Source organism: Coloeus monedula, assembly GCF_965178545.1.
Source record: "Coloeus monedula genome assembly, chromosome: 2".
Classification (NCBI taxonomy): Eukaryota; Metazoa; Chordata; class Aves; order Passeriformes; family Corvidae; genus Coloeus; species Coloeus monedula.
Genome location: NC_138782.1, coordinates 84918401 through 84943783, shown reverse-complemented (window position 1 = coordinate 84943783; position 25383 = coordinate 84918401). Strand labels below are relative to the sequence as shown.

Below are 25383 nucleotides of genomic sequence, written 5' to 3'. Positions count from 1 at the left end.
GGTAATAAGGTGGTGTTTGGTCACAAGTTGGACTCGATGATCTCAAAGGTCTTTTCAAACCTAATTGATACTGTGATATATAACAGAAGAATGTGGGCATCTTAAAAATGCAAAAGCGTCTAACCTTGTGGGACATATTATGCATGCTCACACAGCACAGTACACTTCCTTAAGCACAGAGATAGTCAGTGTCTTTAAAGTAAGCATCTACACACTTTTAAGGGCATGTGATGATCCAGCCTCAGATGACCAGTAATGTAAGAGGGTGCAGCTTAAAATTTTCTCTAAAATCAGACTAGAACAGTCAAGATAAATGTAGCTTTAATGGAAGTTAAGTAAAAAAACTGAAGCAGACCTGAAACTGATTCTTCACTCGCTTATGGTATGTGAGATACAAGCCAGGTTACTTACCTAGTAAGTTAATAACCCCATCATTGTAGCAAGCAAAAAGTTTGATGAGATCTTTAAACAGAAGCATGAATGCAGCATTTATGACACCATTTGTCAGTTCATTTGGATGAACCTACAAATAAAATACCAGTTATTTACAAAACAAGCATCAAATGCAATCTAATATTTTGGCTCACACCAGGTATTTGGTGCTGTCACAGACAGAACCAAGCACTGAAGTTTTCATGCTAAGACACTAAACAAAAGCTTTGGTTAGCAGATCAAGGACTGCTTTCCTCATCACTCCAAAACAAACTCTACAGCAGAGGAGTATCCACAGCAACATCTTAGTCTTGTCTCCTTCACTTATCACGAAGAAGAGGAAGGCAGAGATGCTATTAATGGTTTTAATGAAATGGACAAAAGATGTCAGTTTACAGCAGAGCTTAACAAAAACTTAATATTCTATGAGATAATGTATTTGGATTAATGATGTCAAGATCCTTTCTCACATCAACTTAGGAAAGAAATATGTGCTCATTTATTAAAAGGTCTTTCTTTTCTTAAAAATATCTCCTGAGAGCACTATCACAATTCCTATGCCATTTAAGGAATGGAAAGCACATTGTGAGACATGTACTTCTAAGCCTTTCCTCTGAGAGCTGGAGTAGGCTCTGCCTTCCACCTCAAAGTGTATCTTGCTGCCCACCAACAGAAGAAGCAATTCCTTCAAAAACCTCTTTGAAATGTCACACTGTGCCTCCCACAACAAATGATTTTTGTTTTTATCCTTAGGTAAAATAAACAATCCCATCAGCATTCATGACATGATAAATATATTGCATACACTTATATATATGAACAGCCTAGATGAAACTTTAGCCAATTTAGTTCACAGCTGAAAACAAGATGAAGATTTTGAGGAAGTCAAACAGTGTTCATGTGGTATTGTAATGGGCTTTTCCCTCCCCCCAAAAGAAGCTGTTTGCCAAAGACAGAAAAGAGAGTTTTCAGTCTCCTTGTTTTGTCCATTTCTTCCCCCTCACTGATGCAGAAGATGAAACTCCAAGTTCCCTCTCTACAAAACCCAAAGTGCAATCTTTACATTTCATACATATGGGCAAGGGCCATTCTTTGGCCACAATACCTCAGTGGGACACTGAAAAGGGGATTTTTTTGGCCCTCCATAAGGGATGATGAGTAAAGCATTACCTACAAGGTGAAATGTGCTCATTATAATGAATCATTTATAAGTAACTGCCCAGTGTTAATGCTAGGTCAGCTTCAATACATACATCAAATTCAAGTAGTGCATCAATTTGTTCCTGTAATATTGGCATACTCTTCAGCAGCTTTTCAGGAGCCATTGTTCTCATTACACCTTCCGCTCTGCAAGAGGGAATACAGATTAGAAACCATGCTGTTTCCTCTCTCCCTTCCCCAAAACTAATCTGTTGTCTAAAATTTATGCTTGAAGCACCTATAACTCATTTTAAACCATTTCAAAAACACAGTCTGATTCTCCTTCTCATGTCATCATGAGAGCTGGCATGAAACATACTTCATCCAGCCACTCTTTCTGACAGCAGGTGAGGAAAGGTTTTGTGTTAGAGTGATGAACAGAAGAGATTGATCTCTTTACGGAAAGATGACACTGGGAGCTTAAATTAATAACTAGAAATACTACCACAGAAGTACTTAGACTGATACACTTTGTGCACAAAGTTTGTTATGTGTAACTAATGACAACTCATTGCTGACACGTCCATGGATGTGTAGCATTTCTTAAGAGTCATCCATAGTCTCATAGCAGTCTCCAAGCATGGTCATTTTTATCTCTGGTTATGACAAGCCTGCAAAACCATGGTTATGTATTGCCCTGTTCTGGCTGCAGACAGGTGTACATATGCAGACTGGAAATGCATACATACTCTTACTTATTTTATGCTATACTCTGAGGCAGCACCTTGTTCTGAGCACCAGAAATAACAGGCATAGAAAGCCTTTCCAGGAATTTACAGAAAGACAGGAACAGTAGGATCCCCAGCAGCCCAAACTTACCTTTATTTAACATCAAGTGTGCAAGAGCAAACTCATATGATCCCCACTAAGGGAATGGCATCCACCTACACAGCAAAGCTGCCACAGTAGGCCTTACACTTTCTGGCTGTTTGAGAAGCAGGAGAGAGCAGCCTGGTAGTGATGCCTGCATCAACAGGTCAGAATCCCAAGCTGCAGAACACACCAGAACTGCCAGAAGGATCCTGTATGCAACTCATGATTAGCAGGAGCATCTTTAATATGCAGTCAATTAAGCTGCACCTTCAGTGGGTGTTAAGCCACTTGCTGTGTCATCTGTGCTTCAAGAGAAAATCTAGAGCCCTTAAAGTCCCAGCTAGCAGAATCAGAGACCAGAAAAAAGTTCTCATAAATACCAACATACTACTCTGGGCTGGGTTAACCTTTTTTTTTTTTTTTTTAACACAGTTCTTGTGGGAAATAAAGCAAGCAGTTTGCAATGTTATTTTGTTCAGTTTGCAACTGTTTCCTCTGTTGCCTGCTAAGAACTTCAGGTGTTCACTTTAGGCTTTGTTTGCAATCAGCCACCTTTCTTAGGGCAAGTGTCTGGAGAGTAATGAAACATCCTAAACATAGTTTTAGAGTGTTTCCTTCTCCAAATCCTAAACACAGCCTCACTGCTGCAAAATTTAATTAGGGTCAGATTTAAAGCTAGCACTAAAAGCTCCCAGTTCGGCGAGGCACCTACTTTTGTCTTCCGTATTTGCCTTACTACCCAGTATTTCCTATCCTCTTTGGGCAATTTTTAACCAACTACAAGTACTTCAAAAATCAGGTTTTTCATTGTAGCTACACAAAGCATATAACAACAAAGTCACTGAGAAACTAAAATTAAGTGTAATGCCACAAATAAGATTTTCATGGGTCAGGCAACCCTATTAATTTACGTATCTAAACTTCGCTTACCCTTTCTTCACTCTTGCAAAGTCAAACGCCATTTGTCTGTAGGAAAATGCTTTTTCATTCAAGTATCTACTATAACGCCTTATAAAGGTGGACATGTCATAACCTGCAAAAAACAGTTACGCATTTTACATTTGATTGTCATGCTTGTTTAGAAGTTCTTTAGTAAATGATAATACACAGCTGCCAGACCCCAAGATTGTGTGATTTCTGTTACACTATGCAGCTTCACATACAGAACAGGCAGCACAAGACATCTTTCAGCTTCTGAAGAAAAACCAGTAGTGGTTCACCAAAACAATCTACCACTGTCCTCTACTTCCAACAGATTCATGCAAGGCACCAGTAGCATGGTGCCTGGGGAAACCTGCTGGAGGTCTCTACATAGTTATGGGGTAATATTACTTCATGGCAAAAAAGTTACCCCTCTATTAACAGGGAAAAATACCAATTTAGCAAAAAGTTTCTACTGAACTGGTACAGTTCTTGGACTTCCAAGATAAAGCTCAAGTTCAACTTAAACACTTTATATTTTATGTATATTAGTCACTCTGACTCTTACATGGACCTTCAAAATTCCCCTGACTAGGTTTACCGAACAAAGAAATTATGATGGAATCCACGGAGACTAGTGCCTTCCTTGAACTGTTAAATCAGAAATCCTCAAGGCACATAATACCGTACAAGGTACCTCAAACTTCAGTGCCCTTTAAACCTATGATATCTGAGCAGTTAGTTTTACAGCCTGTCCAGCAGTGTTTCTTCCTCTAAGCCACAGAGATGTGTGCAGAAGGCAACTCATCTTCTTCGATTCAGGCCCCTTTTGGTTACCTTTCTAGAAATCCACACCCCTCAATTCAGTCATTGACTATATTCTCCCTTAATATCTCTCACCATTAAGTAACCCTGCCAACTCAGGCAAAACACTACCAAATCTGATGCCTCATTATCTATAACATACCATGTATTATCTATGAAATGGCAATTCAAGTTTAAAGAAAGTAGTGAAGAACACAAATGCATGAATCTAATGGAATTAATTGCTGCCAAATATATATATATATATATATATATATATATATATATATACACACACATATATCATGTTTTGCTTAGATGAACACACTCTTAGTATTTGTTTAGCTTTGTTCCTGCCCTGTTACCATGTCTAAAAGATGCTAAAGTTTTTTTGGCATCACATGTCTACATCAAGAGATGAAGTAATGTGGCATTGCTTTGAATTTTCCCATTATTGTAGCATTCCTGTAGTATGCATACAATCTACAAATATTCTCTGACAGCTGAAGAATTATATTTTCCCTCTTTTCTGGTAGAGCCACCATGAAACAAGCTTTTCCTCTGTTAATTGGAGGCACAGGAAAATTCACTAATAATTCCAGCATGAAAAGTAGAAAAGCAGGCTTTGTAAGATTCAGAGGGAACAAGTCCTTAATTTCTGCCTAGACCTTTCTAAATTCATGACTCAAATCAAATCAAAACCAACCAGCTCTTCTGGTGCCAACAGCCCTACCACTAAGCAGTTACAGATAATGCCTAAAAAGCACAGTGCCCCCAAGCAACTGAATCACTATTTAAGACTGAGTAAAACCCAAAAAACTAAATGGAAAATTATCCATTTCAACTTTTAACACCCATAAGAGCTAAGGAGATAGCTGACCCAGCCCAGATTTCAACCAGCACTTGAAGGATTTGTACAGTTTCACCTTTTGAGTAAAAATATTGCAGGAGATGAGAAATATTGTTCTGAATTTGTTCAGCAGTTCACTTGTGCTCCTGTATTTATTAAGTACTTATAAAAAGTCTGCAGTAGCACATTTTAATATTATTTACATCTTAAGAACAAAGGAGCAAATTAACAATAGTATTTTATTTAAAATCTTGTTGAGATTACAGACATAAGTAGGCTTACCATGAGATCCACTTTTGTCCAGAAAATTGCTGAGATTGAACAATGTGTTTCTAGATGCCAGGTACTGAATAAATCTCTGCAACACAAAGTCATTTTTCTTATCACATGCTGCATCTGAAGGTTTTGTACCTTCTAGAAGCATGATTACTTTCAGCATACAACATGAAATCACTGATTTTTGTCTTAGCCTGCAATACCTTCCTCAAAACTTTTTTTTGTCCATTCAGATTAACTACTTTTAGTCAGAATCTCTAGTAAATGTTCTACTGTATATATAAAAAATAGATTATGTGCAAAATACAAAATACATTGCAAAAGGAGCAATAGAAATGTTTAATGCTCAGGGATTTGAGGGAGCAAAAATTTATCTGCTTACAAAGCACATATCCAGGCTAGTCCCAGACTTCTCAATCCATCAGCCCTCTGTTTCAGCCAAGCTGAAGGCCTGTTTTAATAACAAGCAAGGCCCCCCATCAAATACAGGGACTAACAGCCTGAAACAGAGAAATCAGATAAGAATGTTGACCAAAACTTGGAATGGAAAAATAGGAGTAAAAACTTACACTGTGAGAAGTTCATTGCATGAAAACACTTTATATACAGCAGGGAGGAATTGTTTCACAGTCATACTGAAATTCTTTAAACATGCTGTCTCCTTTTATGCAAACATATGTGCCCATTCAGGTCAATGAAAAGCAAGGATAAGGAGAACTTGATCCAAAAGGCTAAAGTTGAATTTACAGCTCTAGAGATATTTTAACATTTATGCAGAAAAAACAAGTATTTGGATGGCAGTATACACGCGCCACAACACCAACTCTGACCTTAGTCAAAAAATCACAGGTAGTGTTTAATCCTGTTTAGCTCTGTTTTCACATTCAGTGCATAAATTGTCAGCATCCTGGCACAGGCTGCATCTTGGTCTTATGTTATGGTTTTATAAATGGAGAGACAGAAAACCAGTCCAACTCTGTTGCTGAAGGTAAGTTTTCATCAAGAGTCATTCTTGCCCTTTGTTCTCAGGTCCTTACTGGTTCAGACAAGATGCCTCTGCACTACTACCACTTTTGGCTTGGAGTGTGTTCAGTGCCAATGTGGCCTTGTGAGAGCTGTTAACACATACCTCATTGCCATGGACCATTAGATGATGTGTGGTGACTAAGGCTTTGAATACGACCACCCAGCTACTGTTCGTTGCTCGTTCAAAAAGCGTATCAGCCATCTGAGGGATATTCACATTTGTTTCATTAGTTGCTTGGATCAAGTCTGTAGGAGAGAGAAAAGGAAGGCATTAGGTGCTAAAAATATGACAGAAAGTCTGCAGCATGGACCAGTTCTCAGCCCACCAGGCTGCAGGCCGTGGTTGTGACAATAGGAAGTTCAGTGACTACATTCCACATTTAAAGAAAAGAAACAAAACCAAAAAAACCCCAAACTGAAATTATATTAGAACATGCTGACAGCAACAGTGGTCTAATTCTTTCATCCAACAATTCTGTCCCGAGCTATGACCAAACGTTTCTCCATCTTTATCCCAGATGAAGTTAGGGTGCACAACATCGTATGACTTTACTGTTTGCAGGTTTTTAAGTTAATTGTCACAGTTCGTTACCTCTGGGTTAGAGGAATAAGTACAACTGAATTCTTCACTTACAGGTAGCATGTCAAGCACACTGAACCCAGTCACATCAGCAAAAAGAGGTATCTCCAGAAACAGATACTCTAGTCATCATCCAGAGGTTGTTTTAATCAGCAAGCTCCAGCACACCTCCTAGAATTTCTACAGACCCAGAAAGCAGAAGAGTGCATTCAGGCATGCATTAAGACCTCCTCAACAGTGAGAAAGAACACCAGGAATGACATTAGTTTATACTGAAGCAACTGCACCTTACATAGAAGAAATAAGGCATTAGACTGTCTTAGGGAACAGTAACATACAGCTTGGTGTCCTGGACATTAAGAAGATGTAAACTTGCACAGAAGAGTGCATGAAATTAAGGTAAGCAGTTAAATCATAAACAGTAGGGCAGTAAGCTTTCCACTATCCTCTATATCCCACATCTACTGATAGGATCTGTGATTTACTACATCACCTGTCATCTACCGACTCCAGTTAGGCAGCCAGCAATTACCTTCTACGAGTTATCACCTATTTTTGAGACACACTTGGAAACTGCATACTGCAACTGCATGACCAAAACCCGTGTGATGCCACATACAGCCCTAGGAAGACTTCAGGAGACAACTTTATGCAACAACAAGAGCACCAAACACAGATCTAATTGTAGGGCCAAGGCTTAAAGTCTGAAGGCCTAAGCAGGAAAAATTTAAAAGTTTAACTACTAGACTAAGCATTATCTGAAATGAAAATACTTGTCTTTTCCTCAGAGGAATCATTGTTAATGATTTCTTCCCCACCCCCAGACTAGAAATTTTCCTCCAACTATTCAAGTCATTCAGTGATTACAGATATTCTACCTCAAAAGCAGACAGGGTATTTTATGACTGATCCATGCACACCTAAACTATGCGAGTCTACAAGAGGAGTTCAATCCACTAGGACAGCAGGGTCACCACTTTGCAGACTTCCTTTCCCTCCCCTACATAATCCCATGCAATGGAGAGCATTAATGCTGCCAAGAGTGGAAAGTCAAGGCTCAACATTAAACTACTGATTCTGCCTTTGCAGGACAGGAGAAGCAAAGAGGACAAGTCTGTCTAAACAGATCAGTGAGTCACATCAGATACGGAGACCCACCTGCTGTGTAAAAGAACCCACACTGCTGCAGCAGAAGCATTCAGAAGTTCAGGTTTTGTTTGGTTGGTTTGGGTGTTTTTTAAAATCCTAGCACGTAATCTTTATGGGTTTTTTTCCTTCTATTACACAGACTTACTTAAGATCTAAGAAATCTCAAGCTCAGAGTCACAAGCTTGGGAAAAACACAGTGCTTGCTTGCACATAAAACTGTCTATTGCATGTGCATAAAAGCTGCAAGTTGCCTTCAGTTTTAGGCCAGGAGAATGATTTTCTGGGATGAGACAGGAGAAAAAAATTTTATGATCTTTTTGCTAAGTTTGTATTGAAGATGTTTGTTGTCATGGCATTTTGTTGTCTTGGTTATGGATGTTGGGTTTGAGTTTTTTGCAGAACACCTTCTGAAATGTGTTTATTACTATAACCTCAGCAATACTACCCTTGAAGGAGGAAATTCTGCAGACCAAGTATTATAGTAGTAAAGCCATGCTATTGAATGACAACAGTTCAAGATCACAGAGCTCTAAGAATTCTCCTTGAGCTTGTTGTACAAACAGGCCAATGATCTTTCACTCTGTACTGCTGATTAATGCATTACAGAAGACAGTGGTTTGTAAAAACCTAGAAGCAAGTCACAAGTGGCTTGCTCACTGTTTACCCTGCTCAGAGACTTTACTGCAAGTGACAGCATTTGTCTTATTAATATAAGGAAATGCATCAAATTTGTAAGCTTTCCGTCTTGGGCTTCAGTATGTAGATTTCTGTGAAAGAGGGACACTATAAATTGTGTATTCCATCGGTGCACTTTAGATAATGAAACCTCAGAGGAATTCACCCACAGAAATTTTGGCAATGGAGGCAACAAGGCACTGCTGTATGATGCCACAGCACTGCTTCTGAAGTCACTCAGTCATTCCTGTCTCCTCTCCAAAATGCTGCAGGGTACAGCATCTCAGACTGCAGCCCTGAATGTTTTAGGACATGAGTAATTATAGTGTACAAAATAGAGAGGCATGATTAAAATTAAATCTACTACTTTCAGTGCACAGAAAAGAATTAAACCATGCATGAAGATGTCACTTGTCATCTGAGGCCAGAAAAAGAAGATTGAGGGTGGGGGAATAATTCTTGCAGAACTGTTTCCCATTTAGTCACACCACAAAGATAAGGTATCCAAGTTTCCTGGATTTCTTTCCCCAATACCACAGCGTCTCAGCTTAACCAGCAACCATCAGCATCTGGAGTGAAGCAACAGCACAGCTAACTTTAACAAACTGAGCAGCAGAGTTCGGTGGCTAAGCTAAATTTTAAAATAAGAGTCAGAAAAATTAATTTACTTTAACATGGTAAGGAAGAACAGACACAAGGAAAAAGAAAGCATATACAGGAAAAAAAAGTCTAGAAACTACATCTTCAAAACACACAGATTCAGACATTTATGGGTTGGACAGTTTACAAAGAGACAATAAAGCTTAGTTTTCCAAGGAAGTCACAGGTACATTTGTTAATACAAAATAGGGAATATTAAGAAGTAACAGATGAAGAACAACTCAACAGAACTCATATGAAGCAATCTTGCAAAATTGATTCCATTTGGGGCACACACAAGTAGGGCAAACAAGGATTAAAGGTACCTTCCTGAAGCAGTTTCTGCTACTGCAGGCATCCAGTACACTGACACCTAATTCCCAAACCCAGACACTGAGCTCAAACACCAATTCCAAGCACAGTAAGAAATCAGGAATTGTACTGCAGTAGCAGCAAGTGCTTTTATCACAACTTTCACAGAAGTGATTGGAGAATGAAGACCTATATATGCTTTATTTGAATCCATTTGTTTACTGTGGGACTAAATTACAATTGCCAAATCACAGCACATGATTTCTCCTATTCCCTCTCCTCACATTTTCATAGCTGCTATTTTAAAGACTTCTTCAATTAAAGACACGTTTTTTAATTATAATTTTACTTTGATATACTTTTTCTAGTTAAGCTTTGAGATGGAAAATCAATGCACATAGAAGAAATAAATGGTTGTCAATTCTCTGACACCATAACTTAAATCTAAACAACAATCTTTAAGCTCTTGGACAGACCAATTTTTACACCCAGACTTAAGACAACTGAAATTTAATCATACTCTAGGTTTACTTCTCTTCCCTAATTAACACCTCCATTAATAAAAAGACAAACCTGCCTAATAGAGGAAGAATGGGAGAGGCTTCAGTGAGGCAGACTGAAGTAAATTAAGCTCTCTCTTCATGGCATTTTGAAGAGCCCACTAAAAGATGGGACTAGCTTAGTGTTTATTAAGCCCATAAGGTGAAAAAAGGGAACAGTAAGAACATTTCAAAGGTTTCAGAATTCCAGACTCTTTCAGTCTCATTAAAAACTAGTTTCTAGTTTTTTGTTTTCTTAAAGAGAGAGATTATACAATACTTTAAACAATCTCTCTTAGTCCTCTGCCTTTCCAGATTGTATTCTGGATCTGGGCAGGGATTTTTCCTGGTTTGTTTCAGCCTTCCCCCCCCCGCCCCCCAACTCTTTAATAAGCAGACCTGGGATTTCCAGTTCATGATTAATTATTCACAATTTACATTTCAGTATGCAGAGAAACAGCAGCAGCACACAAGACCTCCCTGTTCAGAGGAATATCAGTGCCAGCTCAAGAGCAGCTGTCATTCCAGACTGAATTAACACACAAGCTGCCTCAGCATCTGAGCTGTGTCATACATTCAGTTCCCAAACTTTGCCAAATCTCTCCAACAGTATCCCCCTTACAGACCTTCCTAGCTATTACTCAAATGCTACAAATAGTCTTCAGGATGTTTTTTTCTCACTTGTAAGTATTTAAATAATGCCTTGAACCCATTGAAAAGGAAATGCAGGATTGTTCCAAATTCAGGCTAGCCAAGAACAGAAAGAAGTAGCTCAGAGTAAGAGTTTTCAAGCATCAACTAAGAAAGTTAAATAGGCAAGTAAGAGTACAGTTCCTCCCCTGCAAGACAGAACTGTATTAGGAAGCTACTACCGCATTGTGCTAACCAGTGCAAGAGCTGAACTTCCATATCTACAGACACCTGACCACAAAACAGTACTGGAAAGCAGAACAAAGTTACCAGTTTCTGCTTCCACAACAATTGCTCATAAGAACATTAGATAATTTGAATGTTGTTGGCTTTGACTATCAGGCAATTCAACGGAAAAGAGTTTGGAATTCATTTCTGAGAATATAATTTATCATTTATTCTTTTCACTTCCAGCTCACCCTGTCTACACAAACACACATGTTGATCTGGCTTGTAACAATCACCCCAAGCAGAACAGCAGTCCATGCTGTCTCGTCCTTCCTCCCCAGAAGTCTGCCTCAAGGGTTGCTGCATCTCACCTTGATGCCAGCAAGCCTACCCTTTATCAAAGTCCAGCATCTTTTAGATATTGCCTTGGAACCTCCATGCCTATGCCAACTCAACAAACCTAAACACAATCTTCCACTGAGCACGTGCTCTCCAGGTACTATAGACTCCCAATAATGCAGCTGTAGCCCTCGGGGGACTGCTACCTCCTCTCTCCAGCCTTACTTCAAAGATCTCCTCCTACCAAAATATATCTCAGACTCTTGTGAGGACAAATACTTGCTGCAGATCCTGAAGTTTTAGAGGTCACAAAAATCAATCTTGGAACCACACAACAGCACCCCACACCAAGTTTTTATATACAATTTCTTCCTTTCTGCCTACTCACAGGCATATTTTACTACCCATAGTATTAAGTGTTTTGCAGAACCTATCAATCACATGAAGGGTCTGCAGACAGGGTAAATGACTGAGTACGAGCAAATTTCTCTTGAAGCATCCTCCAATTTCTCTGCCTGAGAGTTTAATTAGCCTTAGAATCATCTTACTATCTCACTACTCCTTTTTAAATACAACGTTGCACCACCTCCTATAGCATCAAATACCTATTTTGAAACAAAGTGAAAAATCTACTGCTCATACACATTGCTGGATTTTATTCCAACATACTTCCATATGGTTTGCACCCCTCCTTAACCAACATATCAAGGCAAGTTATTTGGCTTTAAGTCACCTGCAAAAATCACCCTAGCTCATTAGCAGTGTTACCTCAGTTATGCTGCACTTGTGTTCCCTCTGGTCCTTAATTATTTATATGTATGGCTTTTCCTCCTGAGAGGTTCAGGTTCAGCTCTCTTGGAAACAGGAAATAAAAGCCAATCACCAGATGGTCTTCTACTGGATCTAAAAGGGTGCAACCACAGCAGCTGTCTCTCTAAGTACTTAATAATGGGGGCAAGGCGTGATTAAAAATATAGATCTTGCTTTAAGCAATTCCTTCAAGTTTCATGAACTATGAATATTTTTTACATAAAAGAGAAGTTCCCAGAACTCAGAGCTCCACTGCCTCTGGGGGAGAACAGCACACACGACCTTTAATGTTTACAAGGGGAGTAGTACAACTGAAAGGAGACACTCAGGCCACCAGTTTTAAGGAGCTGTCACTGAGGTTTTAAGTATAGTCTTTAAGACTGCTAATTAATTAGCAATTAATTTATTTTATGAATAAAGTCTGAGACCTTGCTGACACCCACGACCCAACCAGTCAGAAGAATAGAAGTTTCATTTTTACTCAGGAATTACATATCTGGAGTAACAGCAGATAGGCTACACAAAATTTCTACTATAAACATGCTACGGAAAGCACCTTTTTAACCTCACACATATGAAGCCAGAACACTAAACAAAGGGGAAGAAGCCCCATGGTCCAAGAATTCTGCCTGCTTTCTTCCCAACTACAGCTATCACAGCTTTTTTAAGCATCATCACTGTAGGAAAAGTATTAGCTATTAAGCATGGAAACTTTTCCCTGTCCAAAGTCATAAGAAGCTCAGTCTTGAACCTCGTTTGTACAGAATTCACTCACTTTGAATACCAAAGAATCTGTCTCAGGCAAAAATACAAGTTCAGCAAAGTGGAGGAAAGATGAGAAATCACAGCTTTAATGATCTTTTCCTCTCACCCACAGAACCCACTTCCAATCCTCCTTCCACACAAATCCTGCTCCACAAGTAGCTCAACAGAAACATGCATTTTTCTGCTCAAATACAAGAATTAAGCATTTCTGCTTAAGTTGATATGAAACACCAAGTAATTCTGGAGCTAAATGTGCCACTTCTCTATTTTATTGATTTACTGGAAGTAAGAGCTGAGCCACAAATCATCATTGCACTACCTTTTTTGTATAGCCCTTAATAATTTAGGATACGCAAAATTCCATTTGGTGGACACCAACCAAAGGTTATAAAGTTAAAATATAATAGCATTGTCTTGGAGAAATGCTACTTCCCATCCTATTGTAATATGGCATCTTAGATGCCAAACTCTAGGGGTAGAAGAGACATGGAAAAACTGCGCTAACATTACAAATAGCTTTTGACCAATAACTTTGCATGAAAAGGAACATTCATCCTGCATGGCAAATCTCAGACTGCATTCTACAAGACATTTCCTTCAACACTTCAAACCTGGAAGCCTTAACCAAAATACACATTAATTTAGAGATGAAACTGCAACCACCAGCCAATCTTCTGCCAAGCCTTCAAATCATTTATTCAATTTCCTCTAAGGGAATTGTTCTCTCCCTCCATGCAAGCATTAAAGTGACAGTTCTCTTGCATCCTAGCTCTTGCTGCAAACAACAAAGCAATTTTAAAGGCATTGTAGAGTCACAAGATTATTGCTTAGAAGGATAACAGTCAATAAAATCTACTGAAATGACTACTGTCAATTGCCTACTGACATTAGGGACATCCACAACCTGATACCAGGATTCCAGCTGTGGCCTATGATTATCCTTCCATGAAAGTGACCAACCCCTAACATTACCTGTTGGTTGTATCAACTCATAACTCTTGTCACTTGGGTGCTTGCTGGAATAGCAGTAACAGGATCAACTTCACCTTTTAGCGGAGAGTACAGCTACACTAGAAACACAAGGATTTCATGTTTGCCTCAGTTGCACTGGGCCATTTACTGTAATCTCTGCACTATGGCATTTTCTAATCAGCCTTTACATGCTGGGCTGATCTTACACTCCAAGCATATCTGTCAGAAAGTGATAATCAGCTGAGGCATGGTAGCAGAGCTCTTTCAGTTGCCATGCTGGAATCTGAGAAGAATTCTACACCCAAATTATCTCCTTTCCTCAGAAGACCATTTGTTTTTAATAAACTTGTAGAAATGAAACTATCACTAGCCTATCAACTCTGCCTAGAACAGCAATTTGTAATCCCCTAAAAAGCTGAACAAGACTGAAAATATATTGCAAGAAGCCTGATGTTCCAGCTCCAGTACTTAGCTGTTACATGTTGGGAATACATTAACAAAACAAAAAAAATTGGGTGGGGATGAGAAAATGTGCAAGCAACTTCAGTGCCATGGTAATTAGCTACAGACTTTATGCTAGAAAGAGATCAGTTGGGTAGGCAGCCTCAGAAGATGACACATCTTACTCAATACCCAGACCATGGTCCATGCTTTTCCTACTCCCTCAGCAGGATTATTCTCAGAGCTGTCAGTTTGTTCATCAGTGGATGCCACAGAATGACACAACCTGAAATTCTTCACCAGGAATGAAATGCCCACAACCATGCAGGCAGCCCTGTTGAAAACATGAACATACCTGTAGGAAAAAGAAATCAAGAGTCATGCAAACCTCTGCACAAGCCAGTGCAACAGTATGACCTCCTGGAAGCACACTGAAGCAGCTCCAACTAAGAGGCAAGTACTTTCTAACACGGTTGCTATCATTTCAATCCATTGTCTTGTATCCATGGTATCTACCATGAAGCAGAAGAGTTCCTAAAACCAGATGGCTGCCTCATATGTGAATGTTGTGCCTTAAAACAGTCTTTTTAACGAAATGACTGATCCTTCATAGTTAAGAAAAAAAAAGGCAAAATACGAAACCGTGCAATTCCTTGATGTCCATTCCCTTGCACTACATCAGCTAAACAATAATCCTTTGCTTCTGCCACACAGGTGAGTTTAAGTCTCAAAAATTCTCAAAAAACTAAATTCTACTTCCAATAGATTTGACTCTTCAACATGAGCCAGGCAGCCTTTCACATAATGCAGATTTCCTGATGTTGCAAAAAAACCCAAAATCTGCTAAATTCAATGGAACATCCACCTGAGAGGTAGAAGATACAGTGAGGACTACTAACATTTAAAAAAACCTGACAGTATTAAGTAGCTATCTACAGTTGGAAGTCACCAATGCCTCTGGATGATGCATTTGCCACTGGCAGTAGAAGTCTCCTATCAAGCTATTGATGAGTGAGGAAGTTGGAATCCATCACACAGGCTCACACCCAGGCAGTGAAGCTTTTTGCCGAGTCAGATCTCTGGATTGGAATACCCAGAAGTGCCAATTTAATTTCTAAGCATGATATAGAGCATGATATTTGAAAGGTAGTTTCTCATAATACTGTCTAAGCAATTTCCAGCTTTTGGATTAACAAGAAGCAGCTCTTTAAACTCACCTATTACAAACACAGCAAACCTTGCCTGTTAACACTCTTGCCATTCACAAACAAAAAAGCAATCTGAAATTTAAATCAACTTAGCAAAACCAGAAAAACTCTAACGTAGTCTTTCATAGTCATTTCATAGAATGAAAGATCAGATCAGAAAGTCACAGGCAAGGCTCACATATGAAAATACCATTGTTTCACTTGCTCACAACAAAACACAACTCATGATAAAATGTAAATGTTTTCTAAACACTGGCACACTAAATATGCTGAGTTCCTTCTGGCTTGCTGTCTCTTAACAGAATGTACATTTTCCTATAAATGCATTTAGATGAAACTATAAAATTTAAATTAAGAGCTACAGGCACAATAAACATACTTTGGATTCCAGAGTCATGCAACAGGATCCAAACCCAAGTCTCCATTTGAAAAGGTTGGATTTGAAAACTTCAGGGTTGCTAAAGGACTGATGCAATGACAGGTTAACGTTTTCATCTATATTTGACCTATATGTAATGAGAAACAGCAGCCTTCACAGGCAGGAAACAGACCAGCTGGCTTGTCCCTTTCACACAAGTCCTACACTCCCTGGAGGAAGAAGTGAAAGGAAGAGTCCCGTTAAAATCAGTTTGAACTCACACTGAAGTGCATCTACGTCGGCTCCTCAATAATGCTTAAGACGTGCACCCTCCTAGTGCTGTCCTGCACTGTGGCAGGATCCCTGATCACTGCCTTCTTCTGAGGACCTTCCTCTAAACTTGTCAACTTGCATACATTTAAACAAGGTGGGCGACAAGTCAGCATGTTTTATTCATGCTTTGAGCAGTCATGTCTTTCTCTCACTTCTGTGGACGACCATTTCAGAACATTCTGTAAACTATCAGAGTGATTTAAGATATATAACAAAACTATGCCAGAGGCACCAGGAGCCTGCCAGGCTCTGCAGGCTAACCCCTGACCATCTGCTATGGAAGCACCTGCTGCCATCGTGTCATCAGCACTCGTGCCAAGCCAAGAGTCAGTTTGAAGTGATGTACTGTACTGTCAGTAGTCAAGCCACAGCCTTGTATCACTTCTTAGGACAGAAAAGTTTAAGACACTTTCTTGAAAAGACGTGTCCTTTGGTCCTTTATTTGTATGGTACAACAATCTTAGCTCAAGTAGACACCAAACTCTCCAATCTACCCTTAACAGTGTTTTGCATCTCAGCCATAACCTAGTCTCCTAAACACTTAGAAACAATGAGCAAAGAACATTGTTTTCTTTTTCATTCCTTCTCTGAGTCAGTAAAGCAACCTTGCCAAAGCATATGGCTTAACTGTTTTGTTAGAGCTCTGTGGTCCAATTGCAACACAGAAGTTCCTGCCAATTTGCTTTTTACCTGTGGTAATTTTGCATATTGGCTTACGACCAAAAGGAGTTGATTGCCACAAGTCACACTCAAGCAGACATGTCCTGTCAGCAACCTGCAGTTCTCAGTACACATGGGTGGCAAGGTTTGGTGGTCTTCAAGCATGATCATGTCTATCTACTCACAAAATCCCCTCTACAAAAACCATCGTAACACATTTGAGTTTTATCAATAGCTAGAAAAAATAGACTCTAGGAAAGGCAACTGACTGACATGCTGCCTCAGCTCAGATGGCCAGAGTAAAAATTACATAAACACACAACATTAGCATAACATCAGGACCTTTTAGCATCCAATCCCTTTCATTAAACTAATTAAGATAGAGATATAACCTACAACAAAGCATGACATCACATTATCCTGGGCAGAAAAGAGAAACAGGAGGGCATTTAGGCGTGGCTGGTCCAGAAGGAAGCGCTAATATTGTGCACTGCCATTTCCTGTGCCTACAACTAAACTGTGAGCCTCAGATGCCCAGTGAATGCCCCATTTGCCAGCAGCCTAGAAAATGCTGTTCTAGTATTCCACCTACATTCATTTCAAGGCTGATGTCCAATATCACTTGTGATGCTAGTGCAGATGGATAGTATAGTATATTCCCCCTCTTACTGAACTACAGCTCTCAACTGCTTCAGTAAATGTGTTTCACAATCTAAAGAGAAGACTTTATGAGCACAAGCAAAACATGTTTTGTATTGATTTTGAGTATTTTCAGCCAGCTCTGAAGTAAACAGATCAAAATAGCAAAATTAAAAGCATTAAAAACTGTTTTAAGGGTCTAGCACATGGTTTGCAAGATTCCAGAAAAAGCAGACCTTACCATACTCTGCAAAGTGACAAGCTAGCCTGCGCCAAGTATTCCAGTTGTCTTCCAGCAATTGCCAACATCTGGTTTATTCAGGTTAATTTAAACCACCAGCTCTCATCCAAGCAAAATTTTGGACAGAAGGAAAACCAAGCATCCGTGCTGAATCTGATGGGGTGTGATACTCTAATATCAGCTTACCAGTGAGGCTTCACACTGCAATCTTGCTGGTACTGCTGACTCAGAGGAACAAAAGTACTGCTGCAAACCCTGCACTACAGACCACTGTCCGCAAGGTTACCAAGAAGGCTTCTTCTATCATCTCATTTAGTCTGAGTTCGGGGTTCAGTCCTGTGCCAGGTGACCCATCCTTTCCTTTATATGTCCTGCCCTGAGATTCAGACCCTGATTTCCTGCCTTGCTTTACTCCTTGCTGTTTAGTTTTTATGGTATTTGAAACCCCTCTCTCCAAACCAGGCAGGATACTATTCCTAATCTGCATGCCATGTGTTGAAGCGTGGAGATTCAAGGTTTATCACTCACTGGTGAGACCCCTGTACTTACGCTAGGCACACAATAGAAATTGTGCTTTTCTACCCTTACCAGCATCCTGATCTGTGCTCCAAAAAAGGAACAGGGCATGGTAACTTAAGGATACTGTTTGGTACTGTTTGGACTCACCTTTAGGCTACAGTAAGGCTGAGGGAAGGGATATAATGTCATCACTCCAGCCCCAATTTTTCCCCATCCTCAGAAATACTGGAGCCAGCTCCTTCAGCAATACTGTATGTCCACAGCTGACTGAGGAAGGTCTATCCCTTTATTTTCTTCGGTGACAGGGAATGAACTCAATGTACAAGGCAAGGTTTTGGTAGCACTGGGAAATGCTGGAGCTGTGACTTCTGACAACAGGGGTCTCTTCCACAGGTCTCAGAGGATATCTGCTTCAGCACCATGGAGTGCATCCTGTACCTTCTGCTCTACCTCTAACCTTGGTGTACCCTTTGCCATTTCCTTTTCCCACTTCCTCTGTCTGTCAAGTATTTTCTGCCTTTTCATGGGTTTGTTTACCTTGCGATGCCACAAACTTGGTGGATGGGCTTAGCTGGGTATTGCAGCAGATCCACCGTGGAGCTGGCTGTGGCTGGCACAGAGCAGGTCCTTGTCTCTTCTCATAGAGGCCAGCCCTGCAGCCAACAACTTGTCACAGACACCCAGCACTGGGGAAGGCAAGCAGGGCAGGAAGAGCAAAAGAGTCTCAAGAATCTTGAGCAGCAGTAGAAAAATATTAGAAGCAGTGTGCCTCTACTATACTACCATTTCTTCAAAAGTAGGAACCGTGACGCAGGAAATTCTCCTCTTTGGCTACCAATTTCTCAATCCAGCCAGAAGCAGAGAAAATGAGTAGCCTTCAAAATGCTTTATGCCCTTCAAAACTATGCTGTCATCTACTTTTAAGCGCTTCAGGGGATCCTTCACATGACAGAGACACAGAAGCATGGGCTGACCACACTTACTGAGCATTTTCCTGGAGACTTCACAGAACTCCTCACTAGAGTGACAGGCCCATGTATGGCATGCACAGAAGATACAGGGTTTAAGAGTGAGGCTGGGAAATCAGAGACATAGATGAAATCAAAACACAGAAAATCAATCAAATCCGCATATTTTTGTTATTGTCATTTAGAAGATGTTCAACTGCTGCCACCTCAGATCTAAGAGAGCAACACTATGAGATTATTATGAAACACACTCAACTACTAAATAGAAGTCTCTGGTCACTGGGATCCTGACCATCTCATAAACAGCTACTCCATCAAGGTCTACGGTGGAAGTCAATACAACAGAAAGACCTGACTTGTCCCAGAATTTGTCATCCATGACCTTAACAAAGCATGTTTAACAGAAAGATCTTTCTTACTATTGAAAAAGACTAAGAATACATGCCCTCAGGACTAGTCAATCTTTATCAAGTTACACTGCTTAGATGAAAAAAGTTTAACATTACAGTGCCTACTCACTTTTCTGTTCCCTCATCTTCCCTCTTCCTTTTCTTAGGCATTGCACCATAAGACAATTTGCACACAGAACAGTTGAGATCCACAGGATGAAGTGATCCTGCCCATATTTCAACATCTGGATCTTAACATGAATTCAAACTTCTACTCTGATTCAAGCATATTTTGAAAAATTAGCTAAGTCTTAGCTTGATTAAAAGGGCAGTCTTCTCTTGGAATTACACATGCCTTAAAAACAGTATGAGGCCGGGGGAGGAATTGAAAGTTAATGCCACTTAAATACTCAAGAACAACTAATCTAAAAAGCCTTCTTATTACCTCCCCTTACCCATGACAGACATTTCTACTCCTATTCAGAGATCTACATGCCTCCAAATGAAGTGTGTCTTCAATACCCTTTTGGGAAAGGACATGGTAGAAGCCCACAGAAACAGCCATTCAACACAAAAATTGATGATGAGTCCTTACATGCAATAAATGTGCTAATCCAACATCCAATAAAGAATTAAAGAAAATAACTGCTTGCTTGGATTTTTTTCTTTTCGGGTGTGAGAGCAATTCATTGGGGTGACAGAGGAGCTCACACTATAACATCCACACCAGCTATGACAACAAAAGCCAAGACAGAGTATTCCAGCTGATCTTCAATGGTAACATTTAAACAAAGTCAGTTTTCTCACACACAGAAACTGTGACAAATTACTGCAGTACAAGATACAGTGAGACATAAAAGCAGTTGCATTAGTAAAGTGTGAAGGATTAAGCCCATTGTGTGCAGGGACTCCGTGCTTGGCAATTTTCTTGATGATTCTCCCACAGCCGTAAGGACCGAGTGTCACCTGGACTGCAGAGCAATGCAGTACATCTGCACTCCTCCCACTAGGAAAGGGCCACAAGTGCCAACACACTTGGAACACTCCCCAAAACACTTAAACAGCAAACTACTTCTGAAATATACACATCCTGGTCAACCTTATCCTTTAACCCACCGAGTCAACAGACACTGAAGTCTAGGGACTCGAGGCAGTTCCAGTGACCCCCACCTTTCCCAAAAACAGAGACAGATATTCCTCAGGAATAAGACAGAGGTTTCTAAGGCTAACCTGTGGGACCTAGCAACTTCATCTTTATGAGCCTAGGCAAAAAAGTTTGATGCACTGCTTTTGGTCAACAGACACTTCTATTTCAACACTGAAGACCACAGTGACTCAAACTTGTTAGGTCAGCCGTAGAGATTGCAGAAGGCAGAACACTGCAGGAAAGAAGTGTCTGTATAAGCAAAATACAGACACCACCCTGCAAGTTCAGTTACCACCATGAATTAAACCATAAACTTCTTTTTAGAGCCTCTCCTTGCCAGGTACATGCAAATATGCAAAACTAAACTTGGGATGAAAATAAATTACAGCAGATACACAGGTCATCTCCACAGCCACAGAAAATCAAATCCTGATCTTCATCTGCTTTGCTTCCACTTTTCACAAACATCTCCCAGCTCTTGATCAGGCTTCTGGGAGGGTCTTCTACCTTAAGAGAATTATTTTGAAGAAGTCAGGAGACACATGTGGTCTTCTCAGAATACACACTGCAGAACTTCCTCCTGCTGCAAAGCAATTCACTCAGCAAAATACGTCAAGGAAAATCCCAGCCATTTTTATCATTTTCACAAACAGGAACTTGTTACAACCACCTGCAGATGTAACAGCCTCACTAGTTTTCAATTCACTTCCCTAAATGAAAACTTGAAGGTGTGTTTCTGAGTGAGATCCTATAAAAAGAGCTGAGTTGAGATCAACTACTTTCCCCTCATCTATCATGTGTTTTCACATTTGGAAGTCATGTTACTTCCCTTCTCCAAAAGCATCTCCCTCTTGATACCATCAGAGTCGTTCCCATTTGAGGCTGGAAGCAGTCTTGTCCCACACAATTAAACCCTTGGTGAAGCCTTAACACATCTTTCAGAACAATTCTAAGAATCAAACTCCTATGCTGTGCACAAGGATTGCCTTCCCACTTGAATTATAAGTTTATATATCCTTAATGTAGCCCATATGCCTCATTCACCCACTCTGCAATGGCCCTTCTCACTGCATCAAAATAAAGTTCTTAATTCCCCACTTCTTCACAGGAATAATAATTTAGCTAACAAACATTGGTTAGATGAGGGATAGGAATCCATATCATTGTGGTGATTTTAAGACAACTTTTGGATGCCAACAGTTTTAAAAGTCCAAAATGGTCAGAGCTCAACCGTCCCAAACCATCAGAGCATCCTAGCTTTACATTCCTTTTCCCCCCACAGGCACTTGAGAAACTCATTTAATGCCATCTGGCACTACTTCCAGCAGTTGCTGCAAATTCACTAGTAGGAGATCTGGAGTTCAAGCAAAAGGTAAATCCTGTTAATAAGCATATGATAGCAACCAAATGATACTTTAGTACTTCTTTACAAGACAAGCCTGTCCAGCACCCAGAGCCCACACCAAAGGACAGCAGCATCTATATTACAGTCTGTATTTGAAATCTACAGGAAGTACAGAAAACCACACAAAAGCAAACACTTAGCAGCTCAGCTTTTCTACACTGAAGACATTAATTCTGTTCTTTTCTCCCTTCCTTATATACCACCTCTCACCTTGCCACCTATTATCTCCCTATAACCCTCTGGAATTAGTATCTTCTGCAGAAAACGTATGAGGACAGGCATCATTGTGTCCTATCCTTACAGGACTACTTAACCCATGTGAAATAGTTGATCTCTCAATTTCATTTACAAAGCCCAGTTGTTAAGTAGGGCAGTGGAAGAGAGGTTGTGTGACTTGACACCTGGCCACTAAGACACTAAATAAAATTATGGAGTTCCCTAAGGACACAGAATCCCAACATTAATACCAGAATTAGAGCTCTTCATGAAGTACCACTCCAACCATCACTCTCTGTGACGAACCTGAATTTTTAATCATCTAAATCCTTCATACCTTGACATAAAACTTACTGTAAGGCACTGGGAAGTTTTTACCTTTCATTCTTCACATCTTCAAATGCTACTTATCCAACTTGAAATGCACCCAGCCAGTTAAACTCTGAACTGTTATTTACAGCTTGTAAAATAGAAAGAAAAATGAGCAGGCATATGTCTTCCCAAGAAATGATAACTTTTCTTCCTCTTGTATGTGTGACATGCGGGTAGGTATGAAATTGTGTGGAATTCTACTGGCTTCTGTCTCCACTACAACCACTTTCTTAAGTAGTAATATTAGCACCAATATCCAAACACAGACCCTTTACAGTCCTTAATATAACACCGGTAGACTATTTCTACCTCACTTTAATCCTGCCTATTCCAGATAATACTTTTATTTATATATATGTACATACACACAGAAACACAGAGACACAGCATGCTTTTAAATACATGAGCTATGCTTTTTTTAAGCTAAAGCTTCTAGTAACAGATACGGTCTGTATAGGACAGTCCAGATAGAGCCTACAGACTAAAGAGTGTTGACAGCTACCACACAACATAGGACAGACATCAATAACCAAGATGATTTTTTAAAATATACAAGAAAACATGACAGAATACATGATATCACGACCAATTATCTATTTAAACAACAGTTTAGACTCCAGTGAGTCTTCAGCCAACGCTGCTTACATCAGCATTTCTTGGACATATATGCAAGAGTATCTAGATATACTGAAAGACCAGCCCACTCTTTGGCGCTTGGAGGGTAAGCTACGAAGTCACTAAAAGTGAAATCTGGAATTATTTTCCAGAAGTAATGCTACCTCCTTTTAACAAACACTGCATCATCAGAACTGTACTCACAAACACCTGCACCAGCAATATTTAGTAATGGCCAGCAGCCAAGAGACTGCCTGGTATAAAACCTGCTGATCTTCACTTGAAAGTACTTCTTACCATGTCCAAAAAAACCACGGGAAACCCACTTAGTTTTAGATATTAACACCTGCTGTTGATCTGTCAACTTCAATGCTGAACAGAGATACTAGTGGTAAACAAGGCCAATTAATATCATATGATGAAATTCTTTCACCATTCTACTACTTGCTGTCTCCAAGCAGGGACTGACAGTTGAAATGAAATCGTCAGGACGAAACATGACTAGCTCATTGTTTTCCAATAAATGTTTTACCTCAACCTTGTTTCATGCCTTAACTAGCTTATGTCACTCCAGAATACATCATAAATCTGAGATAAAGCCAACATACATCTTTAATAAAACATGATGCAAACTAGTGGATAGCTCACAAAGTTGCTGTCAGATATTTGGGACGTCAGCAACAGCCCTTAAACTCTCCAAAGGTTGTCCCAGTCTACAGCACGGCGTTATCCCAGTGCCTTGCCACTTAAGCACACCATCATCCGAACCTCTTCAGAAGGTTGTGGAGATGGCCCCACTCGAGCCCCACTGGTGCTTGGCCAGCTCTGGGGATATCATTTATGTATGTCTCATCCTAGCTTAATCCTGACAGAAGTAGGCAGCGACAAGTGTGCGTCCATTTTTCCCTGTGTCCAGTTCCCTCCCCTCTTCCCAAGCCCCTGCTCCATAAGGTGCTCTTTCCACTGTCTTCCTGGATAAAAGGCAAGAGGTCATGAGAAAAAAAAAATGGCCGAAAGAGCAGTATTATGCAATAAGAGAAGAAATGCAATAATAACTCATCCTCTCCTGGAGATTTCCCATCACCCTTACGCTCTGCAAGCTGGATTAGAGCAAGCCTGACAGCCAGCCGGCTCAAAGGCCCACTAGAGTGCCCTGCGGGCAGGCTCCTCAGCCCCGGGCCTTCGCTGGGGAAACAATAAAGGGATGCTCACAGTCCAGGTGCTTTTTCTTGGGCCCCATCACTTCATGCGTGGTGGCTTTGCAGACGGCTCTGGCTACGGCCGATCCCGTAACGCTGTACTGAGCAGCTGCGATGCGATCTGTCAGCGTCTGACCCGACATCTTCGAACGGCGTGCTGGCTGCTGCCTGCTCTGCAGGGGCGAAAGACACGGGAGGGGAGGGGGAGATGCCGGGTTTGTGGCCGGGGGGAAGGCACGGCAGGGACGCGCACAGGCAGGGGCACAGCCCCGCCACACGCACAATGGTCCCTCGGGCAGCCCGGCCCCTCCCGAGGCGCAGCCCCCCCGCCCCGTTGTGTAAGCCTCTGCCTCGCTAGAAGCCGCCTGGGGCAGAAAGAAGGGTATTTTAGGCGTTGCAAGGAACGCATGAAGGAGAAATAATGACAGCAGCTGAAGAAGGCTGCACACAAACACGGTGCGAGCCCCCGGGATGGGGGGAGGCAGCCCGCCCGCACCTGCCTCGGCAGCGCCCGCCCCACGAGCCGACCCGCGGAGCAGCCGCCGCCGCGCCCCGGCCCCGCTGCAGCGCCCGCGCCGCCGCCTCCCCGGTGGGAGATTATGGCACCGTTGCGCCATGTTCTGCCCTCCCGGTGCCTCCCCCACCGCCACCCCCGGCCCCGACAGAGACCCCCCCCGCGCCGGGAAGCGGGGCGCCGCTGGATGCGGCGGCGG

At 40.9% G+C, this 25383-nt stretch overlaps 1 protein-coding gene across 24 annotated transcripts in view; it reads right to left on the bottom strand.

The window, feature by feature from the left end:
- SNAP91 (synaptosome associated protein 91) overlaps window positions 1-24813 on the bottom strand; it is a gene marked incomplete at both ends in the record, with an annotated part of 63239 nt that extends 38426 nt beyond the window's left edge. For all 24 annotated transcript variants that reach the window (XM_082299715.1, XM_082299733.1, XM_082299714.1 and 21 more), the window contains 6 exons: window positions 412-523; window positions 1686-1779; window positions 3376-3478; window positions 5303-5378; window positions 6426-6568; window positions 24684-24813. In XM_082299715.1, coding sequence (XP_082155841.1) covers window positions 412-523; window positions 1686-1779; window positions 3376-3478; window positions 5303-5378; window positions 6426-6568; window positions 24684-24813 — 658 coding nt within the window. The remainder of the gene's footprint in view (window positions 1-411; window positions 524-1685; window positions 1780-3375; window positions 3479-5302; window positions 5379-6425; window positions 6569-24683) is intronic.
- Between the last annotated feature and the right edge of the window lie 570 nt (window positions 24814-25383).